At 37.5% G+C, this 25254-nt stretch overlaps 4 protein-coding genes across 4 annotated transcripts; 2 read left to right on the forward strand and 2 right to left on the reverse strand.

Annotated features, from left to right (window-relative positions):
* The first annotated feature begins 11077 nt into the window (after positions 1-11077).
* On the forward strand, positions 11078-11998 carry B0H65DRAFT_48374 (uncharacterized protein). Its single transcript, XM_062827666.1, has one exon. The coding sequence runs from the start codon at positions 11258-11260 to the stop codon at positions 11882-11884; it is 627 nt and encodes a 208-aa protein (XP_062686831.1). The 5' UTR covers positions 11078-11257; the 3' UTR covers positions 11885-11998.
* On the reverse strand, positions 11999-13859 carry B0H65DRAFT_48407 (uncharacterized protein). The gene is made up of 2 exons (XM_062827669.1): positions 13692-13859; positions 11999-13318 (listed from the first exon to the last, which is right to left on the reverse strand). Exons 1-2 carry the CDS (start codon positions 13758-13760, stop codon positions 12113-12115), a joined length of 1275 nt encoding a protein of 424 aa, XP_062686832.1. The 5' UTR covers positions 13761-13859; the 3' UTR covers positions 11999-12112.
* A 4691-nt stretch (positions 13860-18550) lies between these two features.
* B0H65DRAFT_438697 (uncharacterized protein) lies at positions 18551-19141 on the forward strand (the record flags this gene model as incomplete). The annotated part of the gene is made up of 2 exons (XM_062825383.1): positions 18551-18993; positions 19036-19141. 2 exons carry the CDS (start codon positions 18551-18553, stop codon positions 19139-19141), a joined length of 549 nt encoding a protein of 182 aa, XP_062686833.1.
* A 685-nt stretch (positions 19142-19826) lies between these two features.
* On the reverse strand, positions 19827-20584 carry B0H65DRAFT_417162 (uncharacterized protein; the record flags this gene model as incomplete). The annotated part of the gene is made up of 2 exons (XM_062824072.1): positions 19827-20153; positions 20369-20584. Coding segments are annotated over 2 exons (543 nt in total), but the record flags the coding sequence as incomplete, so codon positions are not given.
* Between the last annotated feature and the right edge of the window lie 4670 nt (positions 20585-25254).

Raw genomic sequence — 25254 nt, forward strand, 5'->3', positions numbered from 1 at the left:
TCCTATAATTAATATACTTATCTACCCTCTCCCTCCTAGAAAAACTCCTAAATAAATTATTAATAATTTAATATGGGTATTAGAGAAAGTAGAAAATTTTCATATAATTTAGAATAAATAAATCCAGAATATATCGTTAATAGATTAGGGATAAATTAGAGATTAATCCGCGATTTAACGATTTTAATCTACAACCCTTACTCTATTTAATTCTTTAACAAATACAATACTAATACTATTAATTAAATCTATATAAATCTTAATAATATTAATAAAATTCAATTAGTCATTAAAAAATATCGCACTCTTACTTAACCTTTAAGAGCTTCGAACATTAAAATTATAATATAAGAATATTAATTGAAATATAAAAATTTAAATATTTGAATAAATTTATATATCTAGGATTTATTAGGGATAAATTACTATGTGTTATTTTTAATAATATATTTAAAAGGTCCTTAACAATGAAATTAATTTTATTATTATTTATCTCTTTAAAGAATAAGTAGAATTCTTTTATAAAAATTTTATTAAATTTTTCGATTTAGGTATAAATTATAAATATTCTTCTGGTATAAAGAATAGGGAAGTTATTTAAAGCTTTTATTTAAAATAATTAAAACGATATAAATTATTAAATCATCCCGAATTTATTTTTAATAAATTTCTAATTCTAATAGCTGTCCCTCTTATCCGGATCTTTATTAATATTAATTCGCCGAAGATATATACCTTTACTTTCAAAATAGTATTTAAAATCTTTAAAATCAATTATAGATATATAATTAAGTAGCGGGAATTATTTAGAGAGGGTCTTCATAGTATTACTATAAACTAAAACTTTAAAATAATTATAAGTATATTATTTTATTCTAAGATCCTTCTATAATATATCCTTATTAATTCCCTAATTAATTAATATAGGTTTTTTAACGTATATTTCTAAAATAGATCCCTACCCCCATAAAGTTATATACTTTATTTACTGTATAATACAATTTTATTATATCCACTTCAAACGTAGTATTAAAAAATATATAAAGAATAATTTTTAATTTCGCTAACAAATAACAGGGTTATTTATATATTTAACCCTTAATAAATATATATAGTTTTATTACTATTCAAAATATAAATTAAAAATTATTTATAATTATTTTTAGATCTATCTAGGATAAATCCTAAATAGAGCCTTAATTAATTATTCTATAGGTAATTTGCGGGAAAAATTCGGTATTAGGCTTAGAATAAGAATATCCTAACTATTCGCGCTAAATATAACCGCGCTTATTCTAATATAAATTAAGAAATATAGGATATATTTCAATTAAATATTAATACGGTCGAAATATTATATTAATAATTTTACCGTTAAAATAATCGGTTTATATCGCTACTTCCTTATATTTACATATAAATTATTAATAAAAGTTTATTATTAATATATAATTATTATAATTATATTACCGAACGGCCTTATAATTTACCTTTCGGCGATTACTTTATTAATAAAAATTAAATACGTAGGACTAAGATATTAATATTTCACTAATATAGTATTAATTTTAATTGATAGGATATTAAAAGAAATTCATATTAACGTAATTACTATAGACGGCGATAGCGACGGTAATAAAATAGGCTTAAAGGGATTAAAGATAATATATATTCGTACTATATAATATTTCACTTAAAATTACTATATTTAGGAGTTCTTCAACATTTATAACGAAATTATAAATACTCCGGCAATATAAATATAGAATTTCTTAGATTATATAGAATTTCTTAGATTATAAGTTAGGGTTCCCTATTAATAATAATACTATTAATAATAATAATAACAAAATCGCCGCGAAATTCAGTATAAAAACCGTTAAAATAGTAATTAAATAGAATTTTAATAGGGGCTTAATATATACTTTCGTTTACTTTAATTAGGACTTTAATAATTAGCCCCCTATTGAACCGAAACGAATAATAGGGTTTAATTATTTAAAATCGCCCCTTTAAATTTAAATCGTCTAACAATATTTCTAATAAGAATTATAATAAAAGGGTATTCTTATTATAATCAATTCCCTTTAGATATAAATATAAATAATATTTTCCAGAAATTTCATTACAATATTAAATTAATATTTTAATAAAACGTTCGTAATTATTGTAAAAAAGTAAAATTTTATTATTTAATTTATCCGTTCTTAATAATTATAATTAAAGTAGATTATTATTACTACTAATTAGAATTGGCTATATACGGATATTAATATCCTAATTTTAAATTTTAATATTAATACAATCGGTTTGAACGTATATTAGTAATATTATATCGGTATTGGTTTCTCCTTTATATAGAACGTTCTTACAATCTTATAATCTATTAGCCGCTTATTCTATATTAAGTAAATAGAATTAGTAGAATAGTATTTTCCTAATATTTATAAAACTATTCATTATTAGTAAGAAGAGTATATTATATACAAAGTTAATATTTTTTTCCTTATAAAGAAATAATACGATTATTTATTAATATATTTTAATAAATATATTCTTTATAGTTAGAAATTAAAATTTAATATATTAAGAATTTATCTTTATAAATTATTTTAGCGTACGAAGTTACCAAGGCGTTAATATCCTATAAATTTAATAGGTATTCGTAAGTAGCTTCCTGTGATGGCATTTGCGGGATGCATCTGTCATTACAACTATATAAGACCACTTGAGCGACCGAATTGCCAGCTTCGGTTACTTGTACCCTTTTGCGGGGACACGGGCTGGTTAGTGTAGTGGTCTGCCACCACCGTGACACTTCCTCTCTTTAAAGCGTAAATAATTATTATATTACCTGTACTACCCGAATTAGAAACGTATATTGATTTATTACTTTTTTTATATACCCGGGACCTTTATAAATTCGAGGCCAATTTAATTTATAAACGTTTCTTAGAAATATATTTTATTTTCGGCCTAATATTCATCGAATTTTATTTCCGTAGTTAGCCCGATATAGTTTTAATATTAAAATAGTTAGTCGAAATCGTTTAATAAGTTATTGACTAAATTGAAATCGTTTAGTAGTTAATCGACCAAATCGGTCTTATTTAATAATTTATCGAATATATTATATAATATTAATAATTATAAGAAGAGAAGAGGTTATTCCTCATCAGTCTAGCGAATACTCCAATCGGAATGGCGAAGGATAACGCTTATAAACGCTTCGTTATTTAAAGCAAATTGGTAAACAAAATTAATTAAACCGATATTAAAATCGAAAATAATAAATAGTTAAATACTTTACAAAGCGGTGGTAATAAATTAATAATTCAATATTTAACCTTAGTAACGCTATTGAAACCTTAACCCTTACCCCTTAAATATAGTATTAATAGGGGCGAAAATTTATTTGTGCTAACTTTTAAGCAGCGGCGTTTAAGTGCCGACGGCGCTTTTAATACACCTAACGAATAAGACCCGGAATCGATAAATTCTTCTATAAAAAAAGAAATTAATTACCCTAACCCACCTTCGTTACTCACGAGCTTACATAAACGATATTAAATTAATAGGCAATTTATTTCTATTAAGAATATAATAATTATAAATACTAATTTTATCAAGAGTATGGTAATTATAAATACTAATTTTACTACGAAGAAGGTAATTATAGATATTAATTTTATAGAAATAGATTTTTCTACGGAGAAAGAAAGTAACTACCTTAACTTACCTTTATTACCTACGAATTCATTCGGGCAACCCTAAATTAACGAGTAAACCCTTTTAATTAAATTCGAAGTAGCCGAGGAGGCCTATTTTACTCTTGAAGAAGAAGCTTATTTTATTATTTAGGTAATTAAAGAAGATATTTATCTTATTATTAAGGTAGCTGAAGAAGATGCCCATTTTACTGTTAAGGTAGCTAAAGAATAGGAAAGGGCCCGTCTTATTACTAAGGTAGCCGAAGAATAGGAAAACAATTCGCAAGTCTTACTGAATACCTCCGTATATAATTAAGGCGATTCTTTCAATTATATAAGGCTGCTCGCGCTCGCTAGCCTTCTAATAAAAGCTCCTCGCGCAATTATAATTAAAAATTATTAAACCTAATATTAATAGGACGGCGACTATAAATTTCGTATAATAGGAATTCGGCGTTATTATTTCGTTAAATCGTTATACGGCCTATAAGGACGTTAAATAAAGGGAATATAGGGTTAATAGCCCCTCGTATAATATAATTAAATATTTCAAGCCCGAAAGGAATTATATCCAAACGTATAAAATATTCGGTAAAGAGGTTTAGAATATTAAAATTTCTATACTATTTTCAATATTAATAATAATAACTTTTTGTATTATCTTTATATAAGTAAAGCCTTTATAGCTTCTTTTTCTACTTATATTTTATACTATAGTTTTACTTATATAATTAATAGTAGAAAGTTACATATAATAATTTTAACACTATTTTATATTTTACCGTCGTATATTATACCATTCATTCGACTTTATAATATTATCTACGGGTACTATAATTAGTAGTAAACCGGTTATAGTAATAATTAATATTAACGGAGCTTACATTAATAATACCCGATTTACTATTTCTCTATAGAAAAATAAATTCTAAATACTAGTTTAAATACTAATAGTATTTTTAATTTCATTCTTATTTTACTATATCTGTAATCTAATCTAAATAAGCCTTATTATATATCGATTATAGCATCGTTATCGATTATCTTCCCCTAATCCTTCTAATCCAATACCCCACCTACTATTTGTGTATAGAGAAATAAATTCTTTATATTAATAGTATTGTTTTATTCTTATTTTATTATATTAATAATCTAATTTATATAAGCCGTATTATATATTAATTATAGTATCGTTATTGATTATCCTCTCTAATCTTCCTAATATTTTACTTACTATTTCTCTATAGAAAAATAAACGCTACGTACTAATAGTATTCTTTTATTCTTATCTTCCTTTATTATTTTAAAAATCTTATCTAAATAAGCCTTATCTTATATCGATTATAATATTGTTATAAATTATTTATAAATATTTCTTATTCTTAATAGAAGGCCCCGAAATAGATTTTCATTTTCGAAATCGAATTTATATTTTATACTTTCAACGTAAAATAAATTCCTTTGTTTTTATCTTACCCTATCTCGTTGATTACAATTCTTATATAAATTGACTATATTAATATATTTACTTTAATCCTTGTAAACCAATTGAATTGAATTCGTAGACCCGGAATCTACCAATTAATTAAATAAATTATTATTTTCTTTCTTATTTAGGTCTTTAATAACTTTAGTAGTATTAGGCCGTTCTTAAGCGTAAAGCGCGGAATGACTTCCCTTATAATATATTTAGCGAATATAAAATTATTCGGTTAAATTATTTATTTATTCGGCTTAATTTAGCTATTCATTATTTTTAGTCTACTACTTAAATCTATTTAGTATCTTAACTATAGGCCCCCGCGACTTTTATTACTCCTTTAAGTAAGTGCCCTCCGATATTAAAATTAGAAATACGTAAATATCCAGTCTAAGTTATTAAGCTAATTGACTTACTATATTCGAAACGTTTCGTTATATACTAGTACTCTCTATATATTATTCGTAGCGTAATAATTCTCTATTTAATGAAGGAACATAAACTTTAATATTAGCGCCTAAGCGGGTTTATATTGCTATAGAATTTTACCAATTATTCACTTTATATAATTGTAATCGAATAGTCCGCGCGTAAACATGTAATATATAATATAATATAGTTTTATAGTATATTAATAGTTAACTAAGTATTTATAATGCAAGATATTAAATTATAATATTTTTATATTTTAAGATTACTTCGGGTATTATTATATATTAGAATATTTATATTGTATATATTACTAACCTGCTGCCTCTCTAGTAGTCACCTTATTATATATATAATATAGAATTATACGATACCTTTGAAGATACTTAATACTTTTCCTAAAGTAACGATACGTACATTATTTAGGAGGGCTGTAATACTATCGTCGCTCGCGTTAAATTAATAAATAAATTTAAAGGTATATAATTATAATTAACTATATAGCCAAAATTAGCTAAGTTAATCAGAATTTAGTCCTTTATCTATACCGGAATAATAAATAAATGAATCAAGAGTATACTATACTCTTATCATTACATTCTTATTATATTTAATAATTTTAACGAATTTTTATTAAATGCTCTTATATTTTATTCTATTCGTTTAATAAGTCTTTCTTTATTTGCTATTTACTCCTCTATATTTTATTAATATTCAATATTCGTACTTATTTTACTATATTACCTCTTCTATTAATACCTCTCTCAAATATAACTTATAGCTACTATTTATTCTTAATTCTTACGTTAAGCCTTAATTACTCTATTGGTCGTAGGCTTAGTTTGTAGATAAATTAGGACTTATAACTCTATAAATATATTTTTCGGCTAAGCTTTATTTATTTTGTTAATTATAGGCTTTGTTATAATAAATTAGGTAAAAACGAACAGCATTATTAATATAATATTATCAATATATTATTTTTAATAAAAAAAGAAAGTAATTGGGTAGATAACCCAACGTAATTAACAATAAGTACGCGATAATTATGTGCGAAGTATAGTATTTTTAACCTATATATTATATGAGATTCTATTAATTAACCGAGGTTTCGATTACTTTAACCGTAGCGCGGCCGCTACTATCAGTATAGCCTATAGAGAATACTAATAAGAATGCTAGATATAGTAAAGAATCCGGATAGTTACTATAAAAGAAGAAGCGTAATACGGAAGAAGTAATAGAATAAAATAAAGCGGTAATATAATTAATAATAGAATATTAAGAATTCTCTCTATTTATATTTCCTAGAATACATACCTTTTTATAAGCCCGATTCGTAATACCCTATTTTATAATTCATATTAATTCGTCGAATATAAATAGAAATATTTACTTCTAATATTAAATAATTAAACTCTCTCTTTCGTACCTACACGTTAGAACCCTATATTATTTAATATTATATTCTATATTAAACGCATCTAATTAATTCGCGAGAACTACTTATTTATTCCTATCTAACTATTTAAATAGTAACCTATTATAAGTCTTTTTACATTCGCTATTTTAGAAGCTTCGACCCCTAAAGTTTAAGCGGCTATCTTTACTATTCTACTCCCTAACTAGAAAAACCTTGCCAAAATCATTTATTAATCGGAATATCTATAATTATATTTCAAATTAGGTGTTTTTAACTTATTATCGTCCGATTATTAGTAATACGAAAAAAAGTCTAACCCCCTAGCACTATATTTCTAATTATAATTTAAGGAATACCGAATAAATTAAATTGCCGGATATATACCTATTGCTTTTACCGACTAATCGACAGCCGCTTAAGTATTATATTTAAATCTACGTTAACTTTACCGTACTATATAATTTGAAATCGATATTAACTATAATTTTAAATAGCGTAAAAATATAAAAGAATTCGATAAGTTATTAAAACTATAATCGTCGTAATTATATTATCGTTTAACTAGTCCAAAAACCTTTTTCCTATATAATTACCGTCAATTAGGGAATTGGTTATTACATAAAAGTCTATTGGACCTAATAAAGAAAGTAACGGACGTAGTAGGCGAAAATACGTAAGACCTTTTACAATTAGAATTAAGTTCAGAATTTATCTAATAAAAGATAAATAATTTAGTAACGAGGTTCGAACAATTATCGGTATCTAATTATAATACTAAATAAATACCTTTTTAATTAAATTATATTCGACTTTACCTATAGAATTCCGTACAACGTAATTACTCGTTTCTATTTAGCCTTAAAATTAAAACTAAAAAGAAAAAGACGAATTTATTAGCGCCTTATCCTACTTTTATAAATAATAGTTAAATCCTATCCTCGTTATATCATAATTTAACTGATCTATTAATAAATTCGCTCGATATTCGAATTTAATACGAAACTTTATCTATATTTATTCGTATACTATAAAATAACGGTCGGATTTTATATTCCTACCCGTCGGTTAATTTTCATATGTTAGTAATAAGTACCTTATATTAAGCATTTTTCTTATCTCGTACATATAAATAAAGGTTAAATATTCAATATTTCTACGTAGGGAATTATATTAAATTTAAAATCTACGTATTAAAACTTTCTCTATAAATGAATATTTACTAGTAAGCGCTTTACTATTTACTATTTTAATATATAGTATTTTGATATATTTAAATTTATAATATACTTTACGATCTTCTTTTTAAATAAAAAAAAATAATATATAAGAAACATAACCCGTATAAACACTAATTAAATTATAATATTAAATTTTATAATACAATTGCTAACTAGGTCCATATAAAGTCTAGATAGTATTATTTCAAGAAATTAAAGCCGGTGCAAATAATTGAGCGAATAAAACTAAATTTATCCTAATCTTATCCGAGATTAATTTATACTATAAATTTCATCCGATATTTTACCCCTCTTAGTAAATATATATAATACAATATAAATAATATAATTATATATTCGTAGTTATTAATTTAACGAGAGGAATAATTATTATATTAATTAGAATCTTTTCTTTTCAAATTTCTTTTCTTTAATTCCTCTTCAACTATTTAAATATTTATTAATTTACTCCTATCTACCTCCCGGCGCTCCTCCGATATCTATTAAAATTAATTAAAAGTTTATTGACGATTTATCTTTTATGATAGCGCTTATTTACTTCAAATCTATAACTTATAATATATATAAAGAATATTTGGATAGCGATTAGAAACCTACTAAACCCGAAGATAAAAGTAAATATTAGGCCGTAATACCCCCTTTAATATAATTTCGATATAAATAATATTTGAAAATTATCGATATTAAATTAGTAACTAATCTTTAATCTATTTAAATTATATTCATTACTTATAGCAATTTTATTAAACATTTAAAAGGTATCTACAATATCCTTAAGGAACGTTTGCCTAACGTTTTAGTTGGAAGTATTAAAGGTAAAGTTTATATAATTACTATTAATATATTACCTATCCTTAACTAATTTTTAAATAATTGGAAATTAACTATAAATAAATATAAAACAGTATAAAGATTTTATAGCTTTTATAATTTCCGGTTAGGTTATAACCGTCTTTATTCCTAGTAGGATTTTGTAACCAGTTATTCCTAAGAAACGTAAAGTAGCAGTTATTAATAAAGAATTGGACTTATCGGACTTACTATTAATTGAGGAGGAGGAGTAGTAGGAGGTATAGGAGGAGGAGTAGGAGGGGGAGTAGGAGGAGGAGTAGGAGGAAGTATTGGAGGAGGAGTAGTAGGAAGTATAGGAGGAGGAGTAGTAAGAGGTGTAGGAGAAAGGGAATGAGGAAGAGGCGGATACAGAGGAAGATAGTTTTATAGAAGTCCCCTTCTAGAAGAACGGTAATATAAGTATTTTAGATCTATCTTTAATAAATCGTTATTTGATCCCTAATATATTTTTTAATTATTTTTAGCTAACTTAATTAATATTTCAATTAACACCCAATTAATAAAGAAAATATATAAAAAAAAATACAATAATATTACTTCCTTCACTAAATTTATTTACGCGGCATACAAAGAGTTTAAATATATTTATAAATTTCACTTTAAACATATCTTTAATAAATCCTTTATTAATTATCGATTTATTATAAATCCTCCTTCCTACTATTCTAAACAGGGTGGTAAAGGCCGGGGTTGCGCCATTTGGTACGAATTCCGCCGCTATCTAGATAAATTTACAGAATTTATTCCTTTTTTATTTACAATTTAAAATATATTCTAAATATATTATAAATATATTATCAGACTTTATATTTCTCTATAGGGGAATTTTAAGCGAGCTAGTAAGGTTGTTTCTCTACGGGGGGACTTTTGTATATACAACCCGAATAAGCCTACAAAGCCTAACTTCCTCGTCTATGGTTTAAAATATATTTTAAATACATTATAAATATATTATCAAATTTCATATATATTACAATAATTATATCAGTCTTTTTCTTTTGTGAGTCGGACCAATTTTATATATGAATACACGGACCATGGGGTCAGGAAGCTTTGGGTATAGGGTCGTATCATCTGAACACTCAGAATACAGGGTTCAATGAAGGCACGTTGTTATCATGGGATAGCCTCAAGGGTTGTCACCGGCGCAGCATACCGCTGATCGCTCGAATGCTCGCTGCAATCCATTGTGAACATGTGAACATGATGTTTACAACCACCTTTATGTGGCATGTTGCCGTCCCAACGACCGGAGATAAACTGAGCGATTGGATGGCTGAAGATGACAACCAAGAGAAAGTGACCAACAAAGATTCGACGATCATCAGGTTCTTTTAACATCAACCGCGATCGGAAAAGCTGACAGTGAAACGGCAATATGGAAAGTGTCAGTGTTGGTCTGTTGAGGTCCGGGCCAGTCAGCGACGATGTCTGATTGGTTATCGGAGGTGTCTCCTACCAGCCAGATGGATAGCCTGAGGCGTGCCTATCGTATGATCCTAAGGTACCTAGCGAGGGTCTGTGAGGCACTGTCAGTGACTTCACCCAACCATTCAGCACCCAACTTGCGGAAGTTGCGCCTGGCCAGTGCCTCCCCCTGGCAACCACAGCAAATCGGAATCAGCGTGGGAGCGCCAAGGTTGCTGGGGACCACTGGATCGGACTGCATCAGAGAAAGCAAACAGGGAACAAAAAAACAACCACTGCCACAGTCTGTTACAGCATGATCCCAACTCAGGACCGCTAGCGAGCACATATAGAACATGGTCTCCCCGGCGAACCCGTCATGAAAATATATCCTTTTTACGATCTGATGATGGAGGATTCGAGAGTCGGTCGACGGTTGCGCGTCAGTGGTATCATGCTCTCCTATTTCAGCATGGCGGCAGCACGGCTTCAACGCGGCTTCAACAGGCTACGAGAGGGGCTAGAGGAATATCATCTAGATCTCAGACACTGATGCGCTGAAGAACCAAAGGGGTACCGACTTCGTCCACATATCGGAAAATTTACACTACACTGCGGGTTCAGGTCCCGTGCCCATCTCGCAAATCTCAACTTGTGGAAGATCAAGGCGGAACAATGCGTTATTACGGCAGAAAGGGACAACCTTGTTGGAGGGGACATGGTGATGGGAAAGATACCTCAGAGCCGACTTACAAATTGCACCACTTGCAACACCACCAAAGGCGCACCAACCACCACCACCACCGGCGACACCTCCGACAGACCAAGGGGAAGGGGCACACCGGCACCAGACTCGACCACATGGGACGGGAACACAACTCGTTTTCGTTTTCACTCAAAAACATTCATCCCTCAACACAGTACAAGTACGTGGATCTTTCTGACGTCAGATACGGTGTTGCTCTGCCCGGTTGCATGGGATATCCAAATTCGCTGGTCATATATCCATTTGTCCCCAATTCCCGTCTTTGCTTTGCCAAACAAAAAGAACACCAGTCCCACCACGAAAGTCACCACCAATCCGTCTCCCCTCCTCACCACGATGCACCACCACCAACACCACCACCACCACCACTACTGCCACTACCATTACCACTACACTAGCACTACTGTTACCGCCGGCGCCACCACTCACCTTCACTACAATTCACCGCCGCCAAAGCCAAAGGCGCAACAAAACAGAGCCCTTCATCACATTGAAAACACAGCAAACACAATTTCTCAGGGCGCATCGAAAACACAGCAAAACAATCGGAACTTCTCGGTCCAGTCGGAAACATACTAAACAATTGTGCAGATCAGAGCAAAAGATATCATACATGATTCCAGACGCCAGACTCCAGATCCCTGAGGATTCAAAAAAAAAACAGCACACCACGCCAACGGACGCAAAAGAATGATGCAACAAAAGCCAAGGGAAAAAAAATGGCAGCAACATCTGAGGCTCGATCTCGATATCGGCACTCCGAGGTCATGTGCCAAGAGGAAATGACCGACTAGACATCCCGGCATTTCAGTTTGAAAATGGCAGCGAAGCGGACGACTCCCGTCTCTTCGTCTCCAGCTCTTGTATCAACTTGGCATTCGCATCTTGGAGCTCGTGGATGTGACGACATGCCCTCTCTAGGACCTCGGCTTTGCTCCAATTCCTCGATTTCCGCCCCGATGCGGACGAAGGCGACTGCGGCTCATCATCGTTCTCGGGCTCGGCTTTAGGCTCCATGCCAGGGTTGTCAGGAAGCACTTTGAGGAGATTATCAAAGTATTCGTGCAATCGCTTGCGGTATTGCTTTTCAACCTGGTTGTGGTTTACTCTGGCGCGACGCTCTTCTGCAGACTCTCCCGGCTTTTGTGCTGACTTGGGGCGCACCACCTTGCGGGCAGCGGTCCGCAAAGCACGGCTGGATGCAGGTACAGGAGTTGTGTTGTCTTGACCACACACTTTGCGGGCGGATTCAGGAGTCTTCTTCCTGCCACGCTTCTTGGGTTCTGTCTTTTCAGGCTGCGGCTGGTCGAGCGCGGGAGTTTGCAAACGACTGTCAACACCGGATGCCGCGACTTCGACACTCTGCTGTGAATAGCTGGGAGAAGAAACAAAGGTGTTCGCATTTACGGCTCCGGCAACATCCTCCAACAACGGCGGAGTTGCCAGATTGGGCAAACCGGGTCGTGTCGTGATTGTTTCCGCTGTGCTGCCGTTGTCAAACGATGACCTCATCGGCCACGCGCTCTGCTCCACACTAAACGCCACACCAGGACTCGCCATGATGTCGGGGTTGCGCCAATCGAAGCCTGTGACAGAGTTCATAGCATCTGGTGTGAGAGAAAAACTCCTGTTGCTGGCAGCGCTACTGAATGTACCCATGGGGCTGGGGACGTAGCCACTCATTGTCTCTCCTCCGACCGGAGTTGCTGGGTCGGCGGACGCCCACGGCGAGCCGGTCTGGATGAGATTGTCGAGAGGGATTTGGAACGGGGAAGCTGCGGTTGCGTCGACGCGTCTTGAGCCTACGCTGTGCGACACGGAGGGTGCGCGGCCTTGATAGCTTTGGGCGAATATGTGGGAAGAAAAATCACCGTTTCCGAGGTACATTTTCGTGTTCGTCATCATCGCCACATCGGCATTCTGCCACGGGGCAACTCCAAAGTGCGACGGCATCGATTGAGGTTCGACATTTGAAGATGGCAATTGCTCTGGTTGGAACATCGGATACGGATACTGGATCTTGTACGCCATCTGTCAGCACACGATCCAAAAGAAAAGAAAAAAACAAAGCGATGTTTTCGATCATTCGCCGATGGCTTCCGCACATGCTGCACCAAATTCGACAATGATGACAATTCGAGCCGTTTTCTTCGAAAAACACACCACACGACTTGTGCACTGTGTATTCACGACACGAACGATGGCACACACGGAGAACAGCGAGGAGGAAAAAAATTGCCATTTGTCTGGGTTTTCAGCTATCGCCGCGTTCAGGTGTAGCTGGATACTAGCACTGGGCGTAGGCTTGCGGACACGCCGACTGGCCTTTCTGATCTCGCGATTTGGAGCTAAAAAAAAATGGGAAGAGAGAGAATGGGTCACGAACCTGATAGTGAGCCATTTCGGATGGCCTACGGACGGCAGGTTGGTGGTGTGTTTGGTTCAGGAAGTCCATGTTGTGTATCGCTTCACGTCGGTGATGGTGATGGCGATGGGTGTGTGGCTGCTTGGTTCAGACTGGTGGTTTGCTGCTCTGGATTTTAGCAAGGTACGCGGGGCACACGGTTTATGCTGTTCTCGTTGATCTCCAATACTTTCCATGGGTACCTATTCCGAGCCGGGCGACATTTGGCTGCACTTTCAATGGTGCTCCTCAGCGATGCTCGGCATTGGTCAAGCCAAGTGCAGTTTTACGTGAGCGTCGGGGTGCCAAAGCAGCAAGAAAGCCAGCAGCGGACATGGCCTGCCACTGACCACCCAACACACACACCGCAAGCCCCAGCCGGTGCAGTTCAACCCCCCGACCCAATCCCATGTCGATGGATTCTTAGCGTCGGTTCTGCCCACTGAGCGAGCACCCCTCCCTTCGACCACGCCCCAAACCCTGACATGGACGCCCAGCAATTTGGCAACCGACAGGCCCCGAACATTACGAGTTTCGCGCAGTCTGAATCGGTCATGGCACGCATTCAAGAATCAGCAGCATTGGGGAGCTCCCAGGGCAAATCTCGATGGAGGGTGGCATTCCATGAAGATCGCTTCAAGTTGCAATGCAATGGTGAGTAACGATCAATGCAGACCCCCCTTGTTCCCCTTGTTCCCAGGACGGAATGGACGGGCTGACGCTCCGACTCCCCGAAAAGCACCTTACCAGTACCGGGCATACGTACCTCTACAGTACGTACCGCAGCTCCGAAAACCCCACGTCCGCAACGCGCGACCGGACAAAACAACACATATGACGCCGGCATCTTTACCACAGCCTTGCAGTATCTTTTTGCCCCGAACGCTGCACCCATCGGCATGGCCCAAGCTCTTTCTGTCGCCATCGGCCTTTACTCTTTTCTGTCTAGCACGGGTTGATGACCTTGAAGGCAGGACGTTTTTGTCGGGTTAGGAGCTCGCAAGCCCGTTACGGTTCCCTGAAAGGAAATCAGTGAAAATCCGAGGCCCCACCCGACGTGATTGGTGAGGTGGGATCCTGTGGAGAGTTCGCCGACTGAAAGCACCTGGTGCTGCAAGTGTTCCAGGTGTCCCAGTGGTTGCCCAGCGGTGGTCCCCACGATAATTACTGATCGATCACTAATTGTGGGAGCACTTTTGCAGCTGTGGCTTCGCTTTTTCCCTTGCCCAGCAAGGATTGGCCGACGTTTCCAGCCTAGCACGACGCGCTTGTATAGTAGCGTCGCAACGGCCATTCGACACCTGTTCACAGTCAAGCCATCGCGATCCGCCGATTCTTGCCAGTCTGGGAGCCGGTCCGTGCACTGTGCAGATCTGGGAGATGATGCTGCTCGAGATCTCAGGGGATTGTCCCCGGGGGTTGTTCGCCGGTCTTGGAATTGGATGGCATGGCTGCATCGCCGCTGCCTGCCCTCAGGCCTCCAGGGCCCCAGGCTGCACACACACACACCTGTGAGGGACCGCTGGGAACACTGAGACTGCTGGGACTGGTCGGGGGGGATGGGCTGGCTGCGGTGTGAGACATGGGCTCATTAAGTGCGGTGAAGGGGGGAAAGGCTCGCGACTGCATGGGCTCACCTGACGGAACCTGTAAGATGAGGTTTGACAAGTCGCCAATCCCATCCGCCAGTCATTGCCGGTTGTCCAGAGGTTCTAGGCCGGCCCATGAGGTCATTTCACTCCCCCACGCCTTGCCAGAGAGAGACAGGTACGAACACGCTTGCCCACAAAACCGCATGGGTTTTCCCACCTGTGAGCAGCCATTCGAAATTGTTGCGCAGAGACGATCACCTCGCAGCAAGATACAGTACCACTGAGCCACTCTGATCGGCTCCAAGTTTCAGCCGTATGTCAATGATTCAGTCGGTGAACATGGGCAACAATCGATCAAGAGTGAGCTCAATATCCCGGCCCTGGGGATTTGTTTGGGAGAATGATGGGAGAACGCGTTTTCGCTTCTTCAGGCACACTCGAACCTTGATTAGATTCCTGGGTTCTTGGCATGTAGATGCTTGGCCCTGGCCCCTGGCGCGTGCCGGTGTGGTGGTGATGTGGATGGTTGCAAACGAAGTGGAGGCACTCATCAAGCGAATAGGATAGGATGGCGCTTATGATAGCTTCCCCTCTCCATTTGCACCGGGAAATGATGGATTTGCGGTCTTTCATCTTGCCAACAACAACCTTTCTGCCGACCATGTCCTTGTCCAGCGTCCGCTGAGTTGCGCTGGTGAGGGTATTTGACATTCACGACAAAACTTCCTGCCTGGCTGGGTGCCCTCGAGGACCTCACTTTCGCCCGCGCCATCGGAACACGGACAAAATGAGTTTGGGCGATGCGAGGGGGGATGAGGTCTGATAGGAAGGGAGATTGCGGAAGCAGCCAGCGGATATGCAGCTCATGCTGCCGCGAGCATGGTCAAGCTCATTGATGCTGAAACCGCGGTACCATGAGAGCACAGCTATGCCACGGTTGTGTGACCCCCATGGATGAAGGGAAACGGATCCTTTTTCGCCGTTGCCAGCCAAAACGGTTATCACTCTTTGCACGTGCGCCCACAGAGCAGGGCTCAGCATCATGGCCTTGGGGAATGGAGATATCAGGGGTTCGATATCGCCCAAGCGTCCGGGGCGGGAAAGGAAATAAACCGGCCGCGGTTGTGGTGTGGGTTCGGTGGTGGACAAATCGTAAGACCTGGCAAATGATCATCTCCAACGGCCTCATCGGTCTCATACCATTGGGATTGTTGGAAGGGGGAATGCTGAAGGTGAGCCAGATCCGTTCTTGATGAATGGGAAATTTCATGTGAGAACGCGGTCAACAGGGTGAACAGTGCACTGCGCGCACCCCGACGAGATTGACTTGTTGTTTCGCTGTGTCGGGATGGATCGAGCCCTCGGGCTGTCAGGACGGACCGCTCGGCTGCGCTGCCTGCGGCGCACCCAGGGGTCAATCTGATTGTGCTCAAGGTCGAGAGATTGTCTATTTCTAGAGGTGAGGAGAGAGGAACGCATCATCATGGCTGCTTGTTACTTCAAGTGATGTTGCCCTATCAATGGTTCAGCGATCGCGTTTACGACCTCTTCTTGGAGGTACGCATGATGGAGACGAATCGCAATGGCAGATATCTCTTCGGGGGTGCCACGTCGCAGGCTCGCAGCCGTGTCTTGTGGTGGTCTGTGGAATGCCTGCCCTGATGCTGGCCTGCTGTCCCCTCATGCCCCCTATCCGAAGCCGCGAGCCAGAGCAGTAAAATTGGCGGCTCAAACAGAGACAATGCCACCGGATTTACACTGTCCAAAGTCAAAAAGATATCTCCAGTGCCAGGCGGATATCGGATTGGGAATTATACACAATAGTACTTGCCCACAGCGATCTACACTGCCCGTAAGCACTATTGATTTTTTGTTTTGACAAGAAATGATTACTATTTGCTCGGACGCGAGCCAGCGAACGGCAACGAAGAAGGACAATGAGGTAGTTGTCCATCGTTCGTCCCCTCGTGTCGTGGGCCGTGGTAAGTCGTGGGTGGCAGTTCGGTTCGCATGGAAGCGGAAGGGAAGGGAAGGGAACAGTTAAGGAAGAGAAGAAAAGGAAGCCACGAACTGACCCGACGACCACTTCAGCGTGTACAAAACCGAAACGAAACGAAAACACCGCGGTTCCTTTTCGTTGAGAGAATCAACAGCACCAAATGGAAAACGGGAATATCAAGAAAAGCCAAAAGAAAATCGAACGATTGGTCGTCGCCGACGTTTTTCTATCGATTTTTTATCGAGGATCCGGTAGGTTGGCACGCTAGGATATTTGAAATGGTGGGATGATGTCGTCGTCCGTCGTGGTTCGCGAGTCGTTGTCGTTGTTCATCCAGTGACCAGTCAGTTATGGTTCAAGGTGTCTCACTACAGTTGCAGTGATCAAATGGAGTGCGGGAGCGGGAAGGTTGTCCTCCTCCCCGATGCCTGGCCCCTGGTCCTGCTGATGAACCCCCACCCTTGTTTCCACTGCCTTGCGTGGCAGCCGTGGCTCGTGGAGTCAGGTGTGAGTGGGCGTGGAGGTATTTTTGATGCCGGCCGGGACGGTTGTTGTTCATCCCCGGCCAGCTCACAACGCAGCCGTAGCAGGGCAAGGTGAGACAAAAAGAACCCTAACCAAAAATGATCCTTCAAGGCAGGTAAAAATGGTTAGCGTGGTACCGCCACCTTACAATCTTCAGGGGTTTATATGATGGGTGAGAAAACCTCACATCTTCTTGACGAAGATTAAAGTTATCGCCACTTCAGGTTTGCAATTCACCGCGCTAACGTTTTACTACATGCCGGAGGAGGTGTACAGTATTGCCGGCCGGATGAGTACGGTTAGGTACGTTTTCACCTTTGATGCTGCTCTCCACGAGTCCACCTAACTCCGTCCCCGGTCTGCCGGTGTGCTTACGGCTCCAGGTTGTCTCGGTCAGTCAGGTCTCCTTCCGTTGTTGTGCTGGCCCGCTGGGACCTTCAACTTCAGCTTGTCTCAGACCTCAGCTCCACGAATTCCAAACCCCAAAGTCGGACGACCTCGGTCACCGTCATCAGGTGGCATCGCACATGGTGAGGGAATGGTGAATGGCGACTGGAGGCAGGTGCGAGGTGAGACGTCAATTGGCAAGCACCAAACAGCCGAAATGGAGTCTGCCTGAAATCCAGACAAGAATGTCTCAATCGAGATGAATGCCACATGGTGTCGTGTCGACCGCCTTATTCCCGGCATTCCACTTGCGACACTGGACTGGGAAGTGGGGAGTTATGCTTGGTTGCCCCTGGACTGGACGGAGCCGCGGCCGCGGAGGAAGGACCGGATGGCGGGGCCGCTCGGTGCACGATGCCGTCACGGTGGTTCTTGCACTATCGACACCCAAAACCCTCGTGGAAGCAGGTCAACCGGTGCGCTCATTTGACTCTCTTCCAGACTTGCCCAGTTCGCGCCGCCTCGTCACATCAAAAGATAGGACCGTCTTTCTCAGGAATGGCCTGACACAGGCTGAGATCGAGCATGAAGTCGTCTTCATGATCACTGCCGGCTCAGACACCACTGCTACTACAATGCGGACGACCATCCTTAATGTCATCACTCATCCGAACGTGTACCTGGAGCTCAAGAGGGACATCTTCAAGGCCGCACGAGAGGGCAAGGCTTCCAATCCGGTCAAATACGAGGAGGCCTTGACTCTTCCGTACAGTATCTGCAGGTACGTCAACCAGGGGCCATTATGCAATCTTAGGCCCACTAGAAAACGCTCACATGCCAAACCGGCAGTTATTCACGAAGGTCTCCGTATGCGACCCTGGAGCGTGTCGCCTCTCCATCGCGGAGTCTTTCCGCCCTCATACACCTAGGCATGGCTTCTCATAGCGCGCTTCAGCTACCTGCGGCCGTTTCCGCGGGAGCTTCACCTCGGGTTTGGAGGAGAGTTCAAGTTCCCAACCATCATTAGTCTAGGTCTAGCACTTATCACGTTTACAATTGGCTTACTTACGGATCTGACCCCCGGTAACCGCTCTCTTCCTTAAATCAGTGCCTCCAGAGGGGTGACGCCATCTGTGGCCACTTTATTCCCGGAGGTACGGCCATAGGCGTCAACATTTCGGCCATTAACATGTCGAGGTGTGCGGAAAAAAGACCGAACACTTTCTGGTGTGTTGTCGTGTAAGTGTGTTCGGACTTATTTCCGCACACCTCGCATGTCCAAGGAGCTCTACGGCGACGACGCCGAGTTCTTTCGCCCTGAGCGGTTCCTCGAGGTTAGGTAGCCGAGAGCAGCGTGAGGAGATGTACCGAAACGTCAACTCGATCTTTGGCTTGGGGGGGTGGATGTGTGCCGGGGCAAAACATCGCTTGGGTGGAGCTTTACAAGTTCTTTTTCGAGCTGTTCAGGCACTTTGACATTGAGATTGCCGATCCCATAAAGCCCACGAAGACAGGGTCACAGCATATTTGGCTGGACCAAGACTTTCTTGTTCGGTTTAGGGAGTTCGAGGACGGACTACTAGCTACCTCTCTACCTCTAGGTACTTTCCAGTTTCACCAGAAAACAAGACATCGAACCTCCACGCTCTCCCTCCACTCCCCCTCTTTAGCATCTGGATCCTCCACGGCGCAGTGCGGTGCCCTCCTCGCCATCTCCGGGGAATTGTCGCTATCAAAGCACTTGATCAGCACCACCTCATCCGGTTGCTGTTGGTACTTGAAGTACCACCTGTGTTCCGGTTTGGGCTTAACCGTCCAAGACTCCCTGCGCTGTCCGCTTTGGAGGATGATAGATCCCGGAACGAGGTCGACGTCGGAGACGGTGCGGGCGTCACAGAGGGCTAGGGGGTCTTTGTGGACGGGCTTGATGGGCCGCCAGATCTGTTATGTGTTAGGACTGGACGTATATCAACAGGGTCGCTTTATCAACCAGTGACTGACGTATCTCCGGTGTGCAACACTGAACTTCCCTCCAAGTACTAGAGCCAAGGCTGTCTCTTGAGATAACCGGGCCCAAATTGAACCCATCTTATCCCTTCAAGCCTGGCCAAACACTAGTGCACGAAATAGATCGGAATGGGAAAATCAAAACCCACATTAACAATCCCCCATCTCCTCTGCATCAAACCCCCCACTTGGTCTGCATCAGGGACCTTCTTCCTCAGCACCATCTCCGCCCCGGCGTATGACTGGTCCACGTGTGCGCGGTGCAGCGGGCCCCGGTGCCGCACGTTGTACACGGGAATCTCATGCCAGTCGGAAGGGCCGCGGCGGACTCGATGGTCAAAGGCGAAGACGCGGGATGCACCAGTGCTAGTTATTTTGTTTCCCCCGAAGAAAGGGTGGCTTGTTAGTCCGTGTGCTGTAAGTTGCTTATTGGTAAGGTCTCTCGAAGCGGTGATAATCAAGGGTCTCGAGATGGAACAAACGGACGGGGGAGGGGGTACGTAACGGTGAGATAGGGTCAGGGTAAGCAACTAAGCTGTACAGGCGTCACAGATCTTAAAAAGTCTAGAACGACCGTTGAGATTGTCCTTGGGTTATTTTTGGGATAGGAAAGATGGGGAATGAACTGAGGAGTGGAGTTCGAAAGTGGAAGGGTTCATGTCCCTGCTGTCAAATTCTAGGGTGGCATTCTGGCCAGATGTGGACTAGATACCAGAGTCCCAGCCACCTGATTTAACAGGTCTTGGCAAATATGGGTTACCCCCAGAACCCCTATACCTTCTGAAGAGAGCGCTCGAGTTAGATACACACAGAATCAACCAATTACCAGTAAATTTAATAATTAATAGTTTGATATGCATCCTATCAATATAACGATTAGCACGTACGAATAGTAAATAATAACCAGATTGCGATATTCCTCTCAAAGCCTACCGAGACGGAAAAAAACGTCGCTTACTTTAAAGACGGCGATGATTAGTTGCGATAGGAACCAATATTCTAATCGAAGTATATCCTTAATACCTTTAAGAATTAGTTTTAAAGAAAGATTAAGAAGCTATCCGCCCCAAAATAACTTTATCCTAATTATTACCTTATAATAAAGGAGGTTAAAACCCGTATTAATAATACTGAAGTGAAATTCATATGTTTCGATAGCGGTATTAATTCTTAAACTATTGTCCGCTAAGACGAGATTAGCTATAAAGAATCTATTAAATACTACGACTGAAACGAAATTATAATCGATACTTTTATTACAGATGACGACTTTATTAATAAATAATTTTATAAATTAGAAGTCAACCTCTATCCTAATAATAAAAAGGATTAGAAGGAATTTGTAGTTAATAATAAAGCTCTACGTACTTAAATGAAATTATTTATTATAGGGCTAGAGCCCAGGGGTTAAGCTTGGCTATTACCAAGCCATATCCCGCCTTATCAATAGGGTACCTACCTTATTAATAGGGATACGAACCTTCTAATTAGCTAAACCCACAACTACTTAGCCTGTACGTACGTTACATAAAACCTTCTTTCAATTATACTCTTCTAATATAATTTGTCCTCTTACTTCTTCTATTAAATATAACATTTCAACCTTATACGACTGCTCACTATGCAATACTCTCGCAGACCCATTACATTGTTAATTAACTACGGATTATAAAATAGAATTATAAGGGAGGAATGTAATACTGACGAATAGTATTGAAATTTTAAGTAAATAATAAATTATAAAGCGGTCGACAACTAAATTAAAGTAAAAGAAATATACTATAAAACCGTCGCTATCCTTACAAAAGATCCTACGAATTAGATTAATTAATTATAAATTTAATCTACTACTATAAATAACGGTTAAAATAAAGAAATTGGAGAAATCTTTATTACTAATTTATAATATTCTAATTTTATTAACACAGTTAAAATCGTCTACCCGGGGTAGTAATAGTATTCAAAAATTCAATAAAGAAATAGCCTCCAATACCCTTAAGTATATAGAAGTCTATAGGGATTTTAAGCAATATAATATTAATAGCGCTCGTCGCAGGGTCGCTGCTGGAAGAGGAGGAGTTTATTACGGTACTTTTAGCGCTAGCGAAATTAATATTAAATACAATAATTAGAAATATAATAGCGAAAGCTATAATATTAAAGATAAAGATATTTATTACGATAGTAAGAATAAAAAGTTAAGGGGTTTTAATACTAGGAAAAGAAAGTTCCTATTAGATAAATCCGAAATTTAACTACGTAAGAGGGATAATACTATAATATATAAAATATACGAGAGAAATTATTACTTCCTTAAAAATTATTAGTACGTTAACTTAAATGCGAAGCCTTTATACTTTAGGCTATATTTTTCCGTTAAATGCGTTATTAAAACTAACCTCGCGAGAAATCCAAAGTTCGCTAAACTAGTAATTAAACTTTCTAAGAAGGAAGAGAAAGTCGAGAAGGAAGAATTAGCGTAATTATTAAATCGGATATACAAAGTAACTTTCTAAATTAGCGGGGTATTTAAAATTAGAAACGAAATTTACTTTTTTAAGAATTTAATGATATTCGATTTAAGTAGTTCGCTTTACATATTTAATAAAACTATTCGTTTCCTTTACTTTCGTTATATTAATCCGGATAATTTTTTATAAATTAGTAATATTTAAATAGAAATTAAAAGGTTTGGGAAAGTTGATATTATTATTAAAGGTAAAAATAGTCCCTTAAAGCTACAGTTAAAAGAAGTCGCTTTTTGCCCTAATTTTACTATTAACTTCGTTTCCTATTTCTAATTGCGAAAGTAGGATTTCTATTAAGACTATTGACTATTAAATAATTACTTAAAGAAGGCTAACGGTTTATTCTTTTACTATTTAAGTACTATTTATAATTAAATAATTATTGAAATTATCCCTCTTTTATTTACTAGATCGTCGTTTATAGCGCGCCGTTATTAAATTAATTTATATATACGAAGACCTTCGAAAAGATTAATAGAAATATAATATTAGTAATTTAATTACCCAAATCCCTAAATATTCAATTATTTATAGACTATTAATAGAATACGATTATATAGTATACTTTTAATTAAATATAATATATATAGGATAATAAAAATAAAACGATAAGTTAGTTGCGTTTCGAAAGACCGAAGTTACAGCCTAAGAGAAAAATTCGCCGTCGATTTCTTCAATTTTAAATTAAAACTTAAAGGATTATACTACCTTCTTCTAATTACTTATCTATAATCAAAATTAATTTAAGATTATTACTTATCGAACCGAGAAGTTATTACAATAGTTAATACTTTAGCTAACTATATTTAGATATTTAAATACCGATATAATATTAATATTAAAATTATCGCATATAATAACGAATTTATAAATAACGAAATTAAGGATAGATTCGCCCGGTATAATATAATTTTAAACCTTCTACTACTAATATTTAAATATAGAATAGAGGAGCAGAACGTTTAAGGGGTATAATTAAAGAGAGATACCGTATAATATTATTAAATTCGAAAATATTAGAAGATTTATAGCTAGGGATTATTTGCGCGGCCGTTTACTTTATTAATTATTCCCCTCGTTACTTATATAATTGGAAATTTCCCTTCGAATGATTTTATATTTATATTGCGAACTAATATAGTTAGCAAGAATTACGTAAATTAAATTTAAACTATTTTTGAATTTATAGGTATAAGGTATTTACTATAATAAGCGCCGCTTAAAGGAAGAAGTAAAGATTTTAAAAGTATAACCTAAAGGTTTAGATCGGATATTTTATCGGTTATTTAGCGACTTCTATTTATCGTATATGGAATTTTTATATAAATTGGATTATTTAAATCAGAAATATAATATTCGACGAGGATATTATTTATTATTTAGACGTTAAGAACTTTAAGATGATTTTAAAATTATTAGCGAAGAATTTACTAATTTACTTAATAGGATAAACGAGCCCGCTAGTTAACTTTCGGAGGTATCTAAATTATCCTATATTAAAAGTTATACGCTATTGAACGACGCTAACGACGGTAATATTAAACTTCTCCCGTCGAATTTCCTTAATTAAAATTAGGAGGATTATTAAGAGAATTGAGAAATCTCCTAAAATAAGAGTAATTAATTATAGGAGGTGCTAATTTAATAGCCTATTTATAATAAAATATCTATCGAATATATTATAGGTTTATACCCGTCGCTTCCATTTACCCCGCTAACCATATTCTATATTAATTATTCTATTAACCGAACTATGGACTAGTATTCTTATTATTAAAAACTATAGGAAGCCGTTTTCAACATTAGTAGATTAACCTAACTAATAGTTAAAATAAACAAGAAAATAATTACTAAAGCGGAAATCAAAAGGTTAATTATAAAATATAATCTTTTTAGTAGGCTATACTAACGTAATTTCTCCCTAGTACCTAAGAAGTACTACGATTTTAATAATTATATATTTGGTCAATAATTTAAGGAAGTAAAGAAAATTTACTTTAAAAATTATGAAAATATAAAGATATAGATTGAAATCAATAAAAACATCCCCTATTCTAAACGTAAACAAATCCTCAATTATATATAGGTTTATATTTATAAATTCAATAAGAACGGGATATTTAATAAAGTAAAGATAAAATTCGTCGTAAGGGGTAACCAATAGAAGAAAATAGGAGTAAATACATACGTATCTACCCTAACTAATTGATTATTTCGTATTATTATCGCTCTCGCTACCCGTCTTAATTTTAAATTTATTTAATACAACGTAATTAACGCTTTCGTAAATACTTACCTTAATAAGGAGATTTATATACGTATACTACTAAGGTATTGAATACCCGGGAAAGTTTTTAAATTTATTAAGGCCCTATATAGTCTCCGATAAACTCCCTTATTATAGTAAGGAAAATTAAGCGGGGTATTTAAATCGATAGAATTTAAAATAATCTCTAAAAACCCGTATATTATAAAAAGAAATAGTATTCTTATATTATATTACGTCG

The sequence above is a fragment of the Neurospora tetraspora genome, assembly GCF_033439725.1.
Source record: "Neurospora tetraspora strain CBS 560.94 chromosome Unknown B0H65scaffold_1, whole genome shotgun sequence".
Classification (NCBI taxonomy): domain Eukaryota; kingdom Fungi; phylum Ascomycota; class Sordariomycetes; order Sordariales; family Sordariaceae; genus Neurospora; species Neurospora tetraspora.

Bases quoted from the DNA above. Each gene is read 5' to 3' on its own strand.
- B0H65DRAFT_48374 (XM_062827666.1), top strand. From the start codon at position 11,258: ATGGTGATGGGAAAGATACCTCAGAGCCGACTTACAAATTGCACCACT.
- B0H65DRAFT_48407 (XM_062827669.1), bottom strand. From the start codon at position 13,760: ATGGACTTCCTGAACCAAACACACCACCAACCTGCCGTCCGTAGGCCA. The intron at 13,319-13,691 runs GTTCGTGACCCA...TACAAGATCCAG, and splicing joins CCGAAATGGCTCACTATCAG to TATCCGTATCCGATGTTCCA.